The 15,669-nt window shown below is 65.1% G+C and overlaps 2 protein-coding genes across 6 annotated transcripts in view; one reads left to right on the plus strand and one right to left on the minus strand.

Annotated features, from left to right (window-relative positions):
• STIM1 (stromal interaction molecule 1) overlaps positions 1 to 4,209 on the plus strand; it is a 77,499-nt gene extending 73,290 nt beyond the window's left edge. For all 5 annotated transcript variants that reach the window (XM_072033008.1, XM_072033010.1, XM_072033009.1 and 2 more), the window contains one exon: positions 1,481 to 4,209. In XM_072033008.1, coding sequence (XP_071889109.1) covers positions 1,481 to 2,030 — 550 coding nt within the window. In that variant the 3' untranslated portion in view covers positions 2,031 to 4,209. The remainder of the gene's footprint in view (positions 1 to 1,480) is intronic.
• A 147-nt stretch (positions 4,210 to 4,356) lies between these two features.
• LOC101795541 (sodium-dependent proline transporter-like) lies at positions 4,357 to 10,269 on the minus strand. Its single transcript, XM_027465531.3, has 14 exons — positions 10,137 to 10,269; positions 8,857 to 8,988; positions 8,606 to 8,754; positions 8,359 to 8,408; positions 8,014 to 8,152; positions 7,785 to 7,919; positions 7,572 to 7,675; positions 7,288 to 7,412; positions 7,026 to 7,138; positions 6,652 to 6,786; positions 6,355 to 6,454; positions 6,136 to 6,254; positions 5,768 to 5,941; positions 4,357 to 5,494 (listed from the first exon to the last, which is right to left on the minus strand). Exons 2-14 carry the CDS (start codon positions 8,927 to 8,929, stop codon positions 5,354 to 5,356), a joined length of 1,557 nt encoding a protein of 518 aa, XP_027321332.3. The 5' UTR covers positions 8,930 to 8,988; positions 10,137 to 10,269; the 3' UTR covers positions 4,357 to 5,353.
• Between the last annotated feature and the right edge of the window lie 5,400 nt (positions 10,270 to 15,669).

Raw genomic sequence — 15,669 nt, forward strand, 5'->3', positions numbered from 1 at the left:
GTGTGTGTGTGTGTGAAAGGCAGGGACTATTCCAGCAATGCCCGCGGCTGTTTGCCTCCTGTTAAAATCAGAGATGAGGCAGGCTCCGCAGCTGGGCTCTCGGAGCGGATCTGGGGCTGTATCCTAGCCATCCGTGAGGTTTTGCTAATATCCCGTTCCTCCTGTGGAGCTGTGAAACAAAAGCCCAAGTCCTTTCGGTAGGTTTGTTCCAAAATGCCCTTGCTGCTATGAGGAAGGACGATGCTGTGAGGATAATCCTCCCTTCCCTCGCAGTAGCACAGCCGTGTAGGTGACCTCCCTTGTGCTCTGTGCAGCCCCTTTTCCAGCAGCGCAGTCCTGGTGCTGCCTGGAGCTCTCCTTCTTCACAGGCTCTAGTGGAGGCATCTCGTCCCGTCCTGCCTTCCCCTTTCTCCCTCCGACCTCTGGTGCTGTTCCTGACAGCATCACCCGGCAGGAGCCAGGGGTCCAGGCCGGGCTCTGAGCTTGGCACAGCTCAGCCACATCTCGGGGCTCAGCCACACCGAGCTGTCTGCTCTCGGGGGCAGCACGGCCCCGAGCTGGCGGGCGCCTTCCCATCCCCTCCCCTGCCTCTCCCCTGCCCTCCGCTCTGCTCTTCTCCTCTCCACTCCCTTCTCCGCTCCGTGCTCCTTGCCCCCAGCCTGTGCAGGTGATGAGAGGTGGCTCTGACCGACCCCTTGCAGCCCTTTGCTGCCCCTGCATGCACACGGGCGGCGGTGGTGGCACTGCAAGGGGTGAGGGTGGCAGTGGGGCAGCTGTGGGGCAGGCAGTGGGGCAGGCAGTGGGGCAGCAGCACAGCTCCATCCGGCTGCACCCACCCTGCACGGGCACACCGGCAGCTCTCAGAGGGACCACAGGGCCGTGGGGCCGGGGCACAGCAGCGCTGTGGGGCGATGGGGGCTGCAGCTCCCCGTCCCCCCTGCCTCCGCTCCCCGCTTGGGGAAGGAGGCGCTGGGGGTGGCGGAGCGGCGCCCCGTTGCCTTTGAGGACCACGAGCAGGCAGCAGGCTGGGGGCACAAACCGCTGTGCAGCAGGGGCCGGGCTGCGGGCCTGAGCCGTCGGGGCCGGCCGGGGGGCGCACACAGATGCAAGCTGAGGGTCTGGAGAAGCCTCTGGTGAAATTGTCCTGAAACCTGGCCCTGGGGTGGCACGGGGGGGTCCCCGTCCCCAGGGTGCCCCCACCAGCAGCCACCCCATGCTGGTGGGGAGGAGCGGGAGGGGGCAGCGGGAGCAGGACAGGACAGGACAGGCCCCAGCCCCGCTCCTGCATCCCCAGGGGCCGTGGGCTGGCTGCTGCTGCGCTCTGCTGGGGGCTTCCCCTGCCGAGCCCCCACCCTCAGCTGCTGCATCTGTGTGCGTGTGGGCTGGGGGCAGGGGGTGGGAGGCGGCCGGGGGTCCGCGGCGCGAGCAGCGCTAACGAGCAGCGCTAACGAGCTGTCCTCCTCCGCCTTTCAACCCCCAGAGACTTAACTCGCTGCGACTCCGAGTCCTGCATCCCGCACCTGAGCGACCACCAGCGCATCCCCAGCGCTGCGCCCAAGCTGCTGGCGGCGCGCCCCAACCTGCTGACCCGCTCCGTGGAGGAGGCTGCCCCCGCGCACCCTGCCCTCGGCGCGCCCACCCCCAACGGCGGCAGCCGGCACGCCGAGGCCTCCGCGCCGGGGGCTGCGGCGGAGCGCCCGCCCGAGAGCCCCATGGTGATGAAGAAGATGATGACGGTGAACCACGGCATGGAGAAGTCCTCCAGCCTCGGGGAGATCAGCCACCCGACGGCCGGCAAGCACAGCCACTCGGATTCGTCGCGGTCACACAGCCCCAGCTCCACCGACCCCGACACCCCGTCCCCCATCTCTGACTGCCGGCCCAACAGCGCCAAGAGCACCCGCATCCCGCAGCTGGCTGCCAAGAAGAGCCCGGGGGACGAGGACAGCAGCTTGACGGGCGACGAGGTTGACCTCGGCCAGAGCAAGAAGAAGTTCCCCCTAAAGATCTTCAAGAAGCCCAAGAAGTAGAGAGAGGAGGGAGGAGGAGGAGGAACCACACGGACGCGACCCGCTGGGCCCGGGGGCAGCGCCGCGACACCCCCCCGGCCCCCACGGGCGCCCTCCCTTCGAGTCGTGCCAGCACCCGCGGCCGGAGGAGCCACCTCGACTTATTTATTTCCTGATCTCTGAGAAACCAAGAAGACGACCGCTCCCCCGAAGCCAGCAGCCGCCCTTTTTCCCCCCTCCCCGTTTCCGTCGCCCCCAGCTTTGCTGTGCATGGCTTCCAGTTACTCCTGCCTCCGCTCAGCCACACGGCATTTGGGTTTGGTTTCAATGTGGTTTTATTTTTTTATTTTTTATTATTATTTTGTGATTTTTGTTTTGTTTCTTCTGCCTCTTCCAACCTTTGCACAGGCTGTTTGGATGGCCGGGGTGGCGGGAGCCTTGCCGGGTGCCGCAGCCCGGGCAGGGGGTGCCGCAGGTGTCGGCGGTGGGGCCGGCGTCGCAGCCCTTCTCCTCCCCTTTACGAGTCACTTTTCTTGCACCCTGGCCCCCAGGGTGGAAGGGGAAAGCCCTCTTTGTGCGCTCTTGATAAGCGAGAGTGAGTCCAATACCTCGGAGGGAGGGCCCTGCCCCTGCTGGTACTCGTGCGGCCGGGAGCTGCGGCCAGGAGCGCACTGCTGAAGCTTCTCCCACTCGCACCAGGGAGCTGCCGCCCGTGGGGTGCTCACACCCCTGCCCTGGGCAGCGTCCCCCCCGCCGGACGCGTGGCATCAGCGGCATCCATCCGTGGTGCGGGGCTTGGATCCGGGGCAGAGGAGCCCCCGCCTGCCCCTGTCTTTGCTTCCCTGCCCGGGGGAGCAGGGCCAGGGCCAGAGCTCAGCTGGGCGCTCAGCAGGGGCGTGAGCACCAGGGAAGGGCCCGGGGCATCCCCAAGGGGCATGGGGACAGGGCCAGCCCCGGCTGCCACCTCTCTGCAAGGCGCCTGCAAACACGGGGCCACGGCACCCATCCCCAGGGCAAGCCCAGAGGGGGGTGTGGGGCACGACCAAGCTGGGGGGCAGCCTCCAGGCTGGGGGTGTGGGGCTGGGTGTGTGCCCATGGGGCTGGGTGCGTGCCTGGGGCTCTGCCCTTGGGTTGGGGCAGGCTGGGGTGGGTGGGGGGTGCTCACCAGGCCCGGTGGGCAGCAGCCTCCCTGCCCTGAGGCCGGGCTCTGACCACTGGGTGCTGCCCGGGGCCCACGGCTGCTGCGGGTGCCGAATGGGTCCGAGCCCCTGCCCCGGGGTTTGGCTGCTCCCCTGTCCTCCCTGCGAGGCTGCGGGGCTCCTCCTGCCCCCGGCACCTTCCCCAGCACAGCTGCTAAGGGGAGGCCCCTGCCCCTGCCCTTGGCTGAGCCCTGCTCCGTCCCGGGGCCAAATCCTCTCCCTCCAGCCCCAGCCCCAGCCCCTGCCCGCTGCCCTCCCCCAGCGGACGCGGCCGGAGCTCCACCAAGCCCAGGTCCCGCTCCCACCGCCCCGTCCACGCCGAGCCGCTGGCCCTGGCCGCCGGCACCGTCCTGGGAGGCAGCTGCTACCCCGAGGCCACCCGGGACTCGGCCGCTGCCAGGGGAAGGCGCGGGTCCAGGAGGGGCAGGGAGGGAGGCAGGCGGGATGCCAACAGCCCCTCGGGGCCTTGCTTTATGCCAGAGTAATATATTCGTGTATGTTGACAATACAGGAAGGGCTATCGAGGTGTTTTTCGTTTCCTAGGTGGTAGTTAGACAATTACACTGTTGCTTTGAGATAAGTGAAAAATTCCTCTAAATGACTAAGTGCCTGCACTTCCCCGCGGCTGCTCCCGGCAGCGGGGACGGGGTCCCGGCAGCGGGGGCGGTGGACGGGGGCTGCTCTGCCCCCGCTGTCGGCATTGTCGCCGCCTCGGCCGGAGCCGGCCGGGGAGCGGAGCCGGACCCCCGGGAGGGCCGGGGAAGCCTCACGGAGCCCCCCCCGGGGCGCGCGGCCAGCGGGGGCTGCGGGCTGGGGCCGGGGCCGGCGGCGCTGCTCGCGGTGGCGGAGACCTGCGGATGCTTTCTGGAGAAGGGGTTGGAGATCCACTGAGCGGCAACTGTTGACGCGTCTGCCAACTCTTGATTTTTTTTTTTTTTTTTTTTTTTGTCATTTCATAAAACTTTTAAATCCAATAAAGCATGTAGTATATTTTACCAGCAGGCGCCTGCTGCGTTCTTCACCCACCCGCAGACGTGGGGGTCCCAGCGGGGAGGGTTGGGGCAGGGGCTGCCCGCAGACAGCGACCTCCCCGGGGCCGTGCCCCCAGCCCGGCCCCCCCGAGCTGCCCCTCGGTGCCTGGGCCCTGCGGTCCCGGTGCTGTGCCCTCGGAGCCCTCTCCCTCCAGGTCATGGTGGGAGCCACTGGTGCTGCCCCAGTAACGCTGCTGCAGGGATGGCCTCGTCCTGCCGGCACAGCCGCAGAGCCCAGCAGGAGCAGGGAGAGGGCGGCTGCCCTGGTGTGAGGCTGGAGAGGCTCGCAGGACGGACAGACGGACACCAGGACCGGGGTTAAAAAAATCTCCCTGGGGCCCTCGGCTTGCCCAGCTGCTGGCCTGGCCCTGGGCAACCTCCGAGGCAGCGAAGGGACGGGCACGTCCTGGCCATTGCTCAGCCCTCGCCAACACCTCACCCCCCTCGCACCCTCTGCGTGCGCAGCCAAAGCCAGGGGGACGCCCACACCCCGCACCCCCTGGCAGCCCAGCACTGCGCCCCGAGGGGTGGCAGCAGCAGGATGAGGCCCTGCGGGATTGGGGTCCCTGCAGCTCTGCAGGCAGCAGCGTGCGTGGGCTCGTCCCCACAGCCCATCGGTGGTGGGCTGCAGAACGGTTTATTGCAGCAGAAGCAAACACATCTGTGTGCTCACAGCCCTCTGAGGCTCCGAAACCACCCCAGCTCTGTCCCCAGCTCGGGATGGTGCTCAGGGAGCTGCCCCTGGCTGTGCCAGCCCCCTGTGCTTGGGCCACTGCCCAGCTGCCACTGGCAGGGGCACTGCCACCAGCCCGCCACCCCCCCCGGGACAGTGCTGGGTCAGGGCCAGGGATGTGCGCAGCAGCCCCCAAACCTCTGATGGACACGACAAAGAGGTGGGTAGGGCTGGAGCACAACCTGGCAGCTGGAGCTGCTCACAGAGAGTCCCTTAGAAACACTTTTTGGAGCATGTAGAGGATTTCCAGGAAAGAGAATTAAAAACGTGCTGGGATCAGTGGTTAATGTCCTCTGGGACCGTGCGATGGCGCGAGGGGAGCCTCGTGCAGCAGCAGCCACCCCCCGGCCGGGCGTCCCCAGCACCGGGACCGGCATCAGCTTAGGTGCTGCTGTCGGGCTGCGCGGTGAAGTCGCTGCTGGTCAGGGTGATGGTGAACGGCACGTTGATGACTTCTGCGGACATGTCCCGGCCGCTGGCCGCCCTCCAGGAGTTCAGGGGCTGGGTGGCTTTCCGGATGCGCTGCAGGTGGGCAAGGGTGAGCAGGGGCTGCCCTGAGCCCCCCCAGGGCAGTGTCACTGCGGGAAGGGGACAGCCGCAGACACGGCCACCGAGGGGCTCAGACCCCACCTTTCATCCAGTCTCTGTGGCTTCATCCCTTTTTCTCTCTTGGGGACGGGAGAGCATCGCCTCCAGCCTGCTCCCTTCCCACCCCCAGCACCAGGACAGCCCCTCTGTGACCCCATCCCCGTCCCCGTCCCTGTCCCCGTGCCCCTGCTCCTCCCGCACACTCACGTCGCTCAGTGTCCCCGACTCGCGGCACAGGGCCACGATGGCCCAGAGGGGGACCTGCAGGCAGGTGAGGACGCCCACGCAGATGCCCAGGCTCGTGCCCCAGGCCGGGTACGTGTAGGAGCCGTAGCGCAGGGGCACGCCGTACATCTCCAGGAAGGTGTAGATGAGCGTGAACTGCAAGGGCAGCGTGGGCAGGAGTGAGGGGACGGCGCAGCACCACGGGGAGCCGGGTCAGGGCCACCCCAAGCCACCTCCAGCAGCCACCAAGGGCCCAGGACACTGGGACTGGGGTAACCCCGCTCCGGGGGGCTGGGAGAGGAGCTTGCCCCCCCTCAACCCTCAGCCTCCGGTGAGCGCCCGATGCTTACCAGCAGCAGACAGGGCGTGAAGAAGACCCAGCACAACTTGAAGTACCCCAGCATGTGGCTGCACCAGGGCGGGCAGTGGCAGATCATGTCCCTGATGTCCTGGCAGAACTGGTCGATGCCTGCAGGCACACGGAGGAGATGCAGCCGTGACCACCCCGCGGCATGGGGTGCACCCAGCACGCATCCAGCCGGCTCCAGCGAGCCCCCAGCCCCGCTCACCGTAGCAGAAGGAGATGCCGAGGCACATGAAGAGGGTGATGATGACCAGCCCAAAGCCGGTGCTGTACGTGTCAATGAGGGTGAACCAGAAGATGCCTCCCTGTGAGGAGGGGAGGGACGGGGTCAGCCCCTGCAGCCAGGGCCACCGCCCGTGCCAGGGCACTCGCTGGCCTCTGACCTCCTGCCCTGGGACACGTGCGGAGGCCCAAGGGGAGAGGAGGCCGATCCCCGACCCCCACCCCGGTGTCACCCGAGGGGGTGGGTGCTGCAGGATGGGGGTGCCGGGGCCCAACGAACCTGGGTGATGAGGAGGAGCCCCAGCAGGTAGAAGGAGATGCAGAGCACGCCCAGGAACAGCGCCTTCCTCCTCCACTCACGCAGGGCTGGGAACTCGTCCAGGATGGCTGTGGTGATGCTCTCGATGTTCCCAAACTGGGGGATTGGGGAACGTCGGTGGGGGAATGTCACCATCACCATCAGCCTCCCCCCATGGGATGAGGCTGCCCCAGGAACAGCCCCACACAAGGAGCCTCCATAACCCCGAGCCCAGCCCTGGCCTCGTGCTCCCGGTCTCTGTACATCGTGCCGTCTGTGTGCCCAGGACGGGGTGTACCCGGCACCCCAAGGCCAGGCACGGGGCAGGATGTGGGGCTGCCCGGGGTGACAATCACCATAGTGTCCACTCCAAGCGTGAAGAGCATCAGGAAGAAGAGGATGGACCAGAACGGGGAGCCGGGCAGCAGGGAGAGCGCCTCGGGGTAAGCCACAAACGCCAGCCCAGGGCCTGAGTGAGGGGGACGAGGGGAAGCGTGAAGGACAACCGTGGTGGCAGGGCCAAGCCCAGCAAGCAGGTGACCAGGCTGGGTGAGCTCAGCTGCACTGGGATGTCCCTTGGCGTGGCACACACGTGTCCTCCCCTCCCCAAACCCATACCTGAGTCGGCGACGCTGCCCACGGGGACGCCTTTCTTCAAGGCCATGTGCCCCAGCACCGAGAAGATGGCGAAGCCGGCGAAGAAGCTGGTGCAGCAGTTGCCGATGGCGATGACCAAGGTGTCCCTGCCGGGGAGGGCATCACAACCCCACGTGCACGGGGCAGGGGTGGACCCAGGAGCATCCAGACAGCTCCATGGCCTGGACCTCCCCATTGCCCCCCTTCTCTGCCCCCCAAGGCTGTGCCCCACCAGCCCACGTCCCCCAGCACTGCCCCAAGCTCACCGGATGACGTTGTTGTCAAATTTGTTGTAGGAGGCCATGGAGAGCAGCCCCCCAAAGCCGATGCCCAGGGAGTAGAAGATCTGCGAGGCCGCGTCGCTCCACACCTGGGGCACGAGGGTGGGGAGGCTGCAGGGGGCCCCAGCCCGGCCCCACTGCCCCCACCCCAGGGACCATCGCAGGGTTTGTGGCCCCCCGGCCCCGGCGCGGGGTTACCTGCGCGCTCTGCAGCTTGCTCCAGTCGGAGGAGAGGTAGAAGCTGACGCCGTCGAGGGAGCCGCTCAGCGTGGCCCCCCGGATGATGAGGATGAGGATGACCACGTAGGGGAAGGTGGCCGTGAAGTAAACCACCTGCACGGGGCACGGCACCGCTCGGCCCCGCTCTGCCCGTGGGGCAGCCCCGAGCCCCCGCGGTGCCCCTGTGCCCCAGCTGCGCGCTGCTCACCTTGCCCGAGCTGCGGATGCCCTTCAGCATGCAGAGGAACACCACGACCCAGGCCGCCAGCAGGCACAGGGCGAGGGGCCACTGCACGGGGCCGGGGTCCCCGAGGCCGGAGCTGTGCGTCACCCCCAGCACCTGCTCCCTGCGGCACGGGGACGCGGGGACACGGGTCAGCGGGACGGGATGCAGAGCGCGGCACCGGCACCGGGAGTCCCCTTGCTGCAGGGCCCCCTCGCCTCCTCCGCAGCGTCCTCGCCCACCCCTCTGCCTTCCACAAAGCCTCCAGCACCACCGGCTGCTGCCCGTGGGCTCAGCCCCGTCCCAGGGTCGGTCCCCCCCCCGACTTACTTCCAGAAAGCCTCGCTGGCACTGGTGTGGGTGGCGCTCCCCGATGGATTCTGCAACACAGCAAGGTCACCATCACCATCACCATCACCACCACCATCACCATCACCACCACCCTCCCTGCCCTGTCCCAGCCCCAGCCCAACCACCGCCCCCTCCTCTCCTGCTGCAGGCAAAGTTTGGCCCCAGGGACCCCCCCCCGGGCCCCCTGCAGCGTCTGGCCCCGCAGCCCCAGCCCAGGGACACCGACCTGGCAGAGCTCCGCGTTCTGGGGGGCATCGCAGGACCAGGGCAGGGGGCTCTGGAAGGACGAGCCCAGGTAGTAGAAGGTCCAGGCGATGATGACGTTGTAGTAGAGGGACACCAGGGAGGACACGAGCAGCATCCCCACACCAACGCCTGCGCCAGGGCAGAGGGGCGAGAGGGGCTGCCTCAGCAGGGACCTGCCCGGGGGCTGCGGGGGCACAGGGAGAGGAGCCCCCAGCCCCATCCCAGCCCTACCTCGCAGGATGGGGCAGCACTTCCAGACCGTGATGGGCCCTGCGGCCCCGTACTGCCCCAGGCTCAGCTCCATCAGGAAGAGGGGCAGCCCCGTGAGGAACAGCAGGATGAAGTAAGGGATGAGGAAGACGCCTGGGAGGAGCAGAGGGGCAGAGGGTCAGGGGCACGGTGGGCGCTGTGCCGGGGTCCAGCAGCTCCCCAGAGGGCAGATCCGTGGTCCCGCACCCGCAGCAAGGACACGAGTCTGGGCAGGGCACAGGGGAGCAGGGACCCCCCAGGGGCTGCTGGCTGTGTCCCACAGGCTGTCCTCGTCAGCCCCACAGCAGGGACCCGAGCCAGGAGCCAGGGGGATTGAGGTGGGTGGGTGATGGAGAGGCGGCCCCAGGTGCTGCAGCGGTGCCCAGGAGTGTGGGCATTGGACTGGGGGGGCTGGGGGCAGCCTGGGCTGGTGTTTGGGGGGCTGGGGGGGCTTTAGGGCCCCTGCACTGGGACATTTGGGGCTGCAGGAGGGGATGGGCGAGATGCCCGGAGCAGAGCGAGCGGCCCCATTGATGGCATCACCCTGAGCCCAGCTCCAAAGGCCAAATTCCTCCTGGCAAGAGGCAAGGAGCAAAGCTCAGCTCTGCTGAGCCCCATCCCAAACAGCTGCTGGCACGGCCCCAGACCCACACAGCACCACAGGGCGGGCAGGGACGGCTGCGGGGGGGCTGGCTGGGGACACCCCTGTGCTGGGGGCGGCTGGGGCCGGGGGCAGAGGCTATGGGGCTGGGCAGGATGGGTGCAGAGCCTCTGTCAGCGGGGAGGTGCCAGGAGGCAGCACAGCGAGCCCAGAGACACGGCAGTGCCAGGACACGGGGAGAGGAGCCTTGGTCTGGGTGCAGGAGGAAGGACCCGGGGATGTCAGAGGGGCAGAAGCAGTGAGGGGCTGGTGAGCAGCCTTTGGGGAGGTTTCTTTCGGGGCAGCCCCACGTGCTGGGGCGTTACAGCAGGCAGGTTGCGTGCCGAGCCTGCACTTTGTCCTGCCACGGGTCATTCCCCCTGCTTGGCCGCCTGCCTGCCCGCCTGCCACGGCGCAGATCTTGCACCCACAAAGCATCCTTCACCTCGCAGTGGGATGGAAGCAGCAGTGCCAGGAGCCTGGAGCCCCCCGGCACACGTGTGCTCCCCACGGGGAGCGCAGCCCCTGGCCCCAGCACGCCGTCCCCCCCCCCAGCACCCCCGTTCCCTGCAGCCATTCGGGCAGTGCTCGGTGCCAGGACGTGGCCCCTCGCTGCACCCACCTCCTCCATTGCGGTAGCAGAGGTAGGGGAAGCGCCAGACGTTGCCCAGCCCCACGCAGTAGCCCAGGCAGGACAGCAGGAACTCGTACCTCCCGGCCCAGGTCTCCCGGGGGGGGCCCTCAGGTGGGGCTGGGGGCTCTGGGCAGGGCTGGCCAGGGATCGGACCCTGCTCGTGGAAGATGTTCACCTGCGGAGGGGAGCGAGGTGTCGGGGGCTGCAGGCTCCTTGAGGCTCCTCGGCAGGGCTCACGGCCAGGCTCTTATTCGGGTTCCCAAATGTGCTCTGGGGTCCCCCCAGGACCCACACCACAGGAGCCCGTGGTGCCCCAATGTGGGGCATGAGTTGGGGGTCCCGCACAGAGCTCCCTGTACCCCCAGCCTGCAGCAGCCAGGAGCAGGGCTGGGGGTGTCCAAAAGCCCTGGTGGGGTCTGGTGCAGCAGAGCCGGCAGCAGAGGGGTTCCCAAATCCCAAATCCCAGCCCCAGGCGCACATCCCAGCCCAGCCCACGTTACCAGCAGCCTGCAGGGCCCTGATGTCCATGCAGGACCCCCCCCAGGAGCTGCTTTAGCAGCCCCCGAGCAGCAAAGTGCCAGCGGGGGACAGCGCTGCAGCCCCCAGGGCTGTGCACACCCCCTCAGTGGGGCCGTGTCGTGCACAGCCCCCTTTTCCTTATCCCACACCACCCCTTCTCAATCAACGGGATGGGAAAGGGGTCTGCAAACCCAGCTGCATGGGAGCTCTGCAGCACCCAGCCCGTGCCTGCGTCCTGTTGTCCTCCCGTGGCCGGGAGGGGACGTGTCTGCAGCAGCCCTGAGCAGCTGGGGCTGCTCTGCAGGGCGATACCACGGGGTACCCCCAAAACACGGGCGTTTTGGGGCTGTTTGGGTCCTTGGCACAGCGCAGCTCCCTGCAGGTGCCTGCACCCAGGTGAGCTCGTGTCCTCCACAAACCAGGCAGAGCCTCCCCAGGCTGCTGCCCACGAGGCAGCAGGTTTCGGGGCTGCCTGTCTGTGCGTGATTGAAGCAAACCTCGGCTGAGCTGTGCCACTGGGGCAGGGCCACCACGCGGGCTCTGCCTCCTGCCTGGCACGGAATCAGAGCCGGCCGCCCCGCCAGGGCCAGCGGGAAGCTCGGCACAGAATTCCCCGTGTGTTTCCAACCACGGCCCCGCAGCCCCGCTGCTGCTCACACCCCCTGGGGGTCCCCACTGCCGCTGTCCTCCCTCCTCCTCGCCCCGGGTGATGGAAAGGTGGCTGCCACTCCAAAAAAAGGGGCACCCTCCTGCCTCCCTGCTGCTTCAAAGCAGGCAGGAGGTGAACGTGCAGCACCTCTGGAGGGTGCGGGGATGGACGGGGGCTTGCCCTGCCCAGCGCTGCCCCGTGTGAGCCGAGGGCTTGAGGATGGTGCCAAGGCAGCGTGGCCGCCCCCAGCCCCATTTCCCCAAACACTGACGTGCCCCACACTGCTCGGGGTCAGCACCGTCCTCAGGAGGGTGGGGGACCTGCCCTGAGCCCAGGGCGATGCCAGGCTCTGGGCACGGTGAGCACCCTGAGGAACCCCAGGCGCTGTGCCGAGGCGAGGTGCCTGCCCCATGGGGACGGAGGGGGGGCAGCGGAGCTTCCACCAGCACAGCCTGACCATGGTGGGGCTGCACGGGGGTCCCAGACACGCTGGGACACAAAGGTTTGCCATCCCCGTGGCCTCCAGGCTGCGGTGTCTAAGGGGCAGCGTGCTGCGGAGCCCCCCAAGGGATCGTCCCCAGCACTGCTCCCTCCACACCTCGCTGGGGGGCTGGCCCCAGCACCGGGGCAGGTCAGGGACGTTCCCCAGGACCCTGGTCCTACCGTGGGCTCCAGCGGTGCGCTGGGGGCCGTGAGCCCCGGCGTGTCGAGGTGCCCGGTGCCCGACATTTCCTGCTCGGGAGGCAGGGCCGGGCGGCACAGCGCACCTGAGCCAGGGGCGGCTCCGCCCTGGCACACGGCAGGACCTGCTGCCATGGGACCTGCTGCCATGGGACCCATGGGATCTGCTGTGATGGGACCTGCTGCGATGGGACCTGCTGTGGAGGACCCATGGGACCTGCTGTGGTGGACCTCAGGTGGCCGTGGCCCAACAACCCCTCCCCAAATGACTTGCCCCACTTCAAATACGGGGTCAGCTCTTCTCAACCCAAACCCCTTTTTCTTCAGGATGAGAGCGGGTCTCGAGCTGCCCAGTTGTACACCAAGCTGGTGGCTCTCTGAAAGCCTGTATGAAGTCTTTGTGGGTTGAGTGCAACTGAACCCAAGTGAGCAGAAAAAGGAAGCTCATGGTGAGAGGAAACCAAAGGAAGAAGGACTCATTCTGTGCGCTCACCACGGCCGCCTCCCTCTCGTGCCAGGGCGCTGCGGTGGTGCCGGGGCAGGGCGAGCCCCGGAGCTTGCAGGAAGGCAGCCCGCCCCCCCCCCCCCCCCCCCCTCCTAATGAGCAGCATTTTGCAGATTTCTCTGGGTCAAGGAATTAACTGAAATTCCATCCAAAAGAAGGGAATGAGGAGCTATTTTTAGCCTGGGCTATTTTGGCCGCCTTGTTTATGACACTGCCTTGCAAAAAAGCTGCCCCAGGACAACCAAGGGAGCAGTGCTCAGGGTCGGAAAGTTAGCACAAAGAATTGTGATGCAAACCAGCCAGGCAGTGGGGGATTAGGCTCTGCCATCTGTATTCTCTCCTTACAGACCAGATCCCGCAGGAACCACCCCCGAAATGGGTAGGATGCTCACGGCTTATGCTGTAACCCAGAGGCATTCAGAGCCGGAGTGGCAGCAGCACGGCCTTTTTGTCCCTGACAGGACTCAGGCAGCTCCGTGCAGCTCAGTCCGTGACTCAAGCCTCCACCTCGCTCTCACGGTTTCCCCTGCTTTTTGGCCAGAAATATTCCGGGCACTGCTGTGCTGCGAGGATCTGCAGGATGCACCCAGCAGGCGACCTGCGAGCGCACAGAGCAAGGCAGCAGCACGGGGGAAAGCAGAGCTTCACCAGGAGGAGCAGGGGGAGCCAGCACGAATCCCCTCCTCGGGAAGAAATTGGGACTGGAGACCTGCCCGGCTGCGCTGAGCGAGCAGCCAGAAGTGTCACCATCAGCATGGTCACGGCTCTGTGAGGAGAGAGGCTGACAGGAACCTTTTGGACCCCTTGGCACGGAGACGGGCCAGCATCAGGACAGCACACAGCTCTGGGGGACGCAGGGTGCAGATCTCCGCATCTCCCCGTTGGCGTGTTGTTTCCCAGCCGGGAAGGGCTCAATTCAGCCGTGTGGCCGGGGTGCCCGTGTCTTGGCCAGCCCGTGGCAGCCCGCTCAGACAGGGGAGCTCTCGCTGCGGGAGCCTGGAGCAGGAACCCGTTAGCACAGAGGCACCGCTGCAGCCACAGCTGTCTCCGAGCTGGGTGGAGGTAAGGTGTTGTGCAGCCTCAGGAAGTTTGTTTCTCGTTGCCACATTTCCTTCCCAAACTCACCTCTCAGGCACTGGGTTTATCGTGCTCGTTCTGATCTTGCCACAGCCATGCTGGCGGGGAGCAGGCTGGTTTTCCTCTGCAGCAGTTTAACCCATGACGTACAATCACATCCTCATGAAGTGAAGCAACTGCTCCACCTACTATTGTTTTACCAAAAAAGAGTGAGTAAAACTCAAAGTAGAAACACTTGAGGGCAAAGATCCGTGAACGCAGCACAGGCTTCAAATGATCCGAGATGCAATTTTTTTCCTTCTGCAGGCCTTTTTCCAATCAAGTAGAGAAGCAACCCCAAATTTATTCCCATTTCCTGACCAGTTCCAAATATTCCCTGCATCACCTCAGTGGATGCATCACAGGAGTGGATGCATCCTCAGCAAGTTTGGTGACATTAAACTGGGAGGTGCTGCTGGCTTCCTGGAGGGACGGGGGGCCTTGCAGAGGGATCTGGATAAATTGCAGCATTGAGCAGTCATCAATGGCATGAAGTTCAACGAAGGAAAATGCTGGGTTCTGCACCCGGGACAGAGCAATGCTGGACACAGGCACAGACTGGGAGGTGGGTGGGCAGGGAGCAGCTCAACAGAAGGAGCTCTGCGGGTGCTGGTTGACAGCAGGCTCAGCGTGAACAGCAGCGTGCCCTGGCAGCCAAGAGGGCAAACTGCACTTTGGGTTGCATTAAACACAGCTAGGCAAACAGTCAAAAGGGGTGATTCTCCTGCTGTATTTAGCGTTTCTTTGGAGAAAAGAATGCTGAGAGGCGACCTCATCACTCTACAATTTCCTGAGGGGGGAAGCACAGAGGGAGGTGCTGGTCTCTTCTCTCTCATAACCAATGGCAGAACAAGGAATGGCATCAACCGGGGCCAGGGGAGGCTCAGACTGGACATTAGGAAAAAATTCTTTATCATGAGGGTGGTCAAAAACTGGAACAGGCTTCCTAGCAAGGTGGCTGGTGCCCCATGCCAGTCAGTGCTCAAGAGATATTTGGACAATGCCCTCAGTAACATGCTTGGTCAGGCAGTTGGACTAGATGGTTTCTGAAGGTCCAAGTGAGCTATCCTGTCCTGTCCTGTCCTGTCCTGTCCTGTCCTATCCAATATCCTATCCTATCCTATATAGTCTATATCCTATCCTATCCTATCCTATCCTATCCTATCCTATCCTATCCTACCCTATCCTATCCTATCCTATCCTGTCCTGTCCTATCCAATATCCTATCCTATCCTATATATTCTATATCCTATCCTATCCTATCCTATATATTCTATATCCTATATATTCTATATCCTATCCTATCCTATCCTATCCTATCCTATCCTATCCTATCCTATCCTATATCCTATATCCTATCCTATCCCCTATCCTATCCCCTATCCTATCCTATACCCTATCCCATCCCATCCCATCCCATCCCATCCCCAATAACTGAGCTGCCAGCTGTCGCATGCCACCAAATCTGCTGGGACCTCCCTTGGAGCCCCCCAGGGTGATCCTCAGCCTGAGGCCACCCTGCACGTTGGGTGCTTGCATTCTCACGAGGCAACACCTGAGGCCCCCCATGCAGTGCTGCGTTCGCCTCAGCTCCCCCATCCTGCTCGCACAGGCGGAGGCCACGCTGCTCGGCGCTGTCCCCGTGCGTGGGTGCACCTCTCATGGGGAGGAGGCCCCACCGCTTCTGTGCGGGGAAGGAAGGTGCCATAGATGCTAACTGCAAGATGTTATCACGCCGTGTTAGACAGCTGCTGGCTTACAAGGCACCCAGAGAACGTTGGCAGAGGAAATGCTGCCTTTGGGGGTTGTGTTATGCGTATAAACCTCAGCAGCGCTTTGGGCACTTTGGGGCACCGCTGTCCCTGGGTGCTGCCTGGACTGTGGGACACTTTCTGTCCCTCTGTGAGGAAACATTTCTGCAGATGGTGGTTGCTGTCCCTCACACAGCATGGGGAAGGTGCCGCCTCACCGAGGCTGTCACTCCTGGTGTTTTAAGGACAGCCACGGGCTTTTTGAGATCCTGGAGGGCCTTTCTGCCATGACATGCCCTT

Source organism: Anas platyrhynchos, chromosome 1 (assembly GCF_047663525.1).
Source record: "Anas platyrhynchos isolate ZD024472 breed Pekin duck chromosome 1, IASCAAS_PekinDuck_T2T, whole genome shotgun sequence".
NCBI classification, from domain to species: Eukaryota; Metazoa; Chordata; class Aves; order Anseriformes; family Anatidae; genus Anas; species Anas platyrhynchos.